Below are 2,243 nucleotides of genomic sequence, written 5' to 3'. Positions count from 1 at the left end.
AGCTTTTTTTCAATAAGTAAGATTTCCTGATGATGCATTTTAACTAATGACAGGGAGTTCTTTTATTTATTTCATAACCTGTTCAGTCATGTTATGGTACACCTCTGGAGCAGGTGGAACTAGAACCCAGGAGATAGTAGGAACTGCAGATGCTGGAGAATCTGAGATAACAAGGTGTAGAGCTGGATGAACACAGCAGGCCAAGCAGCATCATAGGAGCAGAAAGGCTGACGTTTCAGGCCTAGACCCTTCTTTTCTGACACATACTTCCAACAGCTTTAAAGATTTTTTTTAATTTCTGCTTTCTCTTCATTTGATCTGAACCTTCCAGGTTCTATAACGAGTGAATGATTGGCTAGCGAAGAACTGAGATTGTTTATAGTGATATTAATTCACAAAATAAGGTTAGAAATTCATTTGTCACATAAACAAAAAATGTTTACCATTCTCACTGAAAAAACAGCACCAATTATTTTGCTAAGATTTTTTTCTTTCTCCAGCCAATTTTTGCATCTAAACTGAAGATACATGATACCTGTGGTGTACACAATCTTCATGGCATGCCTGGAATACTTGGAGGTATAGCTGGTATAATTGCATCTGCCATGGCCAGTACAAATGTATATGGTGTTGGGTGAGTTTTACTAAGGGACACCATTTATTGTGTTTTAAGTTCTACATCTTAAACACTGTGCACAAATTTTGACCATTTATTTGGTAAAGCAACCTTTAGCAATTGGAATGGAATACTAACTGGCATGTCGTCTTATCTCTCTTGGACTGTGACCCCAACACCAGCCAGTAAGTTATAGAATTGCTAAGACTGCAACTGACCTCATCTCCTCTGGAAATCTTTCCTCTACAGATTTCGATCTCATTGTCCCATAAACTCAAACAACCCACTTCTTCTTCCTTCCCAAGATCTGCAAACAGGGCTACTGTAGTAGACTCATCGGTTCAGCTGGTTTGTTCCACATAACTGATTTCTTCTTAACTTTTTTATCCCCTTTTGTCTCATCTCATCCTCAGTATCCACATAGTTCTAATGAAGCTCAATATATGCTTGAGAAATTGTATCAATTAGGCACGATATAAAGTGGAATTCAATCAATTTCAATTGTAATCTTTGCCCCATTTGGGATGATAACTATTGTTAATCATGTTTCTTTTCGCATTCACACATCTATTGAACACATCTTTGTTTATTTGTTCTAATACCACCTTTTTTTGCCTTGCACCATCATTTCTTGGCGTTAGGAGTAGAAACTGAGAATTTTTTCACCTTTTGCAATGCAAACTTTTCTATACTTTTCCATTCTCCATTTGTGAAGAGTACACCTTTTTATTTCCTTTGATTTTATTCTGTGGACTAAATAAAAACAGAAGATCCTGGTTTAAACAAAGAAGACTGTGTAAAAAGGTGGCTGCAGTTTTAAAAACCATGTTTATGGAGCTTACTATGAGTCACATACAATGCTACTTTTCTCTGGAACAGTGAGATGGAGAGTAGGTACCCTGGAGTAAAAGGGATTTGATCTGAAGGGAATAATTTCTTGACAACATCTTGATTAGCTTCTTACCAAGTGACTATGGCTTGTGTGGAACCAGAGCAGCAGAGAACCATCTAATCTACAAAGAGAAAGCATAAACAAAATCTCTGTCTCTCCTGTGTGGAGATACCAGGAACAGCTAGCTGCCTTCCACTCCCACTCACCTTTTTCTGCAGTCACCTATTGAAGGAAGAATAAAACATGCTTAAATGCAATGAAAGGATTAACTTTCAACCAGTAAATGAAAGAGAGCATCAGTATGCAAACAACTTTATGCTAACAGCAAAGAACTAAAAGAAACAAATTATTGCATGCTATGTTCCAGAGTAGTGCCATCAAACTGTGTTTCCTTGACGATTTTTCGATTTCCCACCCTCAATATCAGTGTCTTGTCTGTCCTTGTGTCTGTATGTGTGAAGGGGGAAGTTTAAAAAAAAGGAAAGTTTATGTATAAAGTTATGTCAGCCATCCACATTTCCTAATTTCCATTAATTAAAGGCAACTTGATCGTAATATTCAGTTTTTCCATGTTAAGTGCAGAAAACCTGTTAAGTTTTTTCTTTTGGAGATAGTAGGAACTGCAGATGCTGGAGAATCTGAGATAACAAGATGTAGAGCTGGATGAACACAGCAGGCCAAGCAGCATCAGAGGAGCAGGAAGGCTGATGTTTCGGGCCTAGACCCTTCTTCAGA

At 37.7% G+C, this 2,243-nt stretch overlaps 1 protein-coding gene across 1 annotated transcript in view; it reads left to right on the top strand.

Annotated features, from left to right (window-relative positions):
• The first annotated feature begins 479 nt into the window (after positions 1-479).
• Positions 480-2,243, top strand: part of LOC125481238 (ammonium transporter Rh type C-like) — a 9,723-nt gene continuing 7,959 nt past the window's right edge. Inside the window, exon 1 of the mRNA XM_048592528.1 lies at positions 480-634. Within this exon, the coding sequence (XP_048448485.1) occupies positions 561-634 (74 nt within the window). The 5' untranslated portion in view covers positions 480-560. The remainder of the gene's footprint in view (positions 635-2,243) is intronic.

Source organism: Rhincodon typus, unplaced genomic scaffold, assembly GCF_021869965.1.
Source record: "Rhincodon typus isolate 14 unplaced genomic scaffold, sRhiTyp1.1 hic_rhity00001391, whole genome shotgun sequence".
Taxonomy (NCBI): Eukaryota; Metazoa; Chordata; class Chondrichthyes; order Orectolobiformes; family Rhincodontidae; genus Rhincodon; species Rhincodon typus.
Note: the sequence above shows the minus strand (reverse complement) of the source record. Positions and strands in the feature narration are given on the sequence as shown.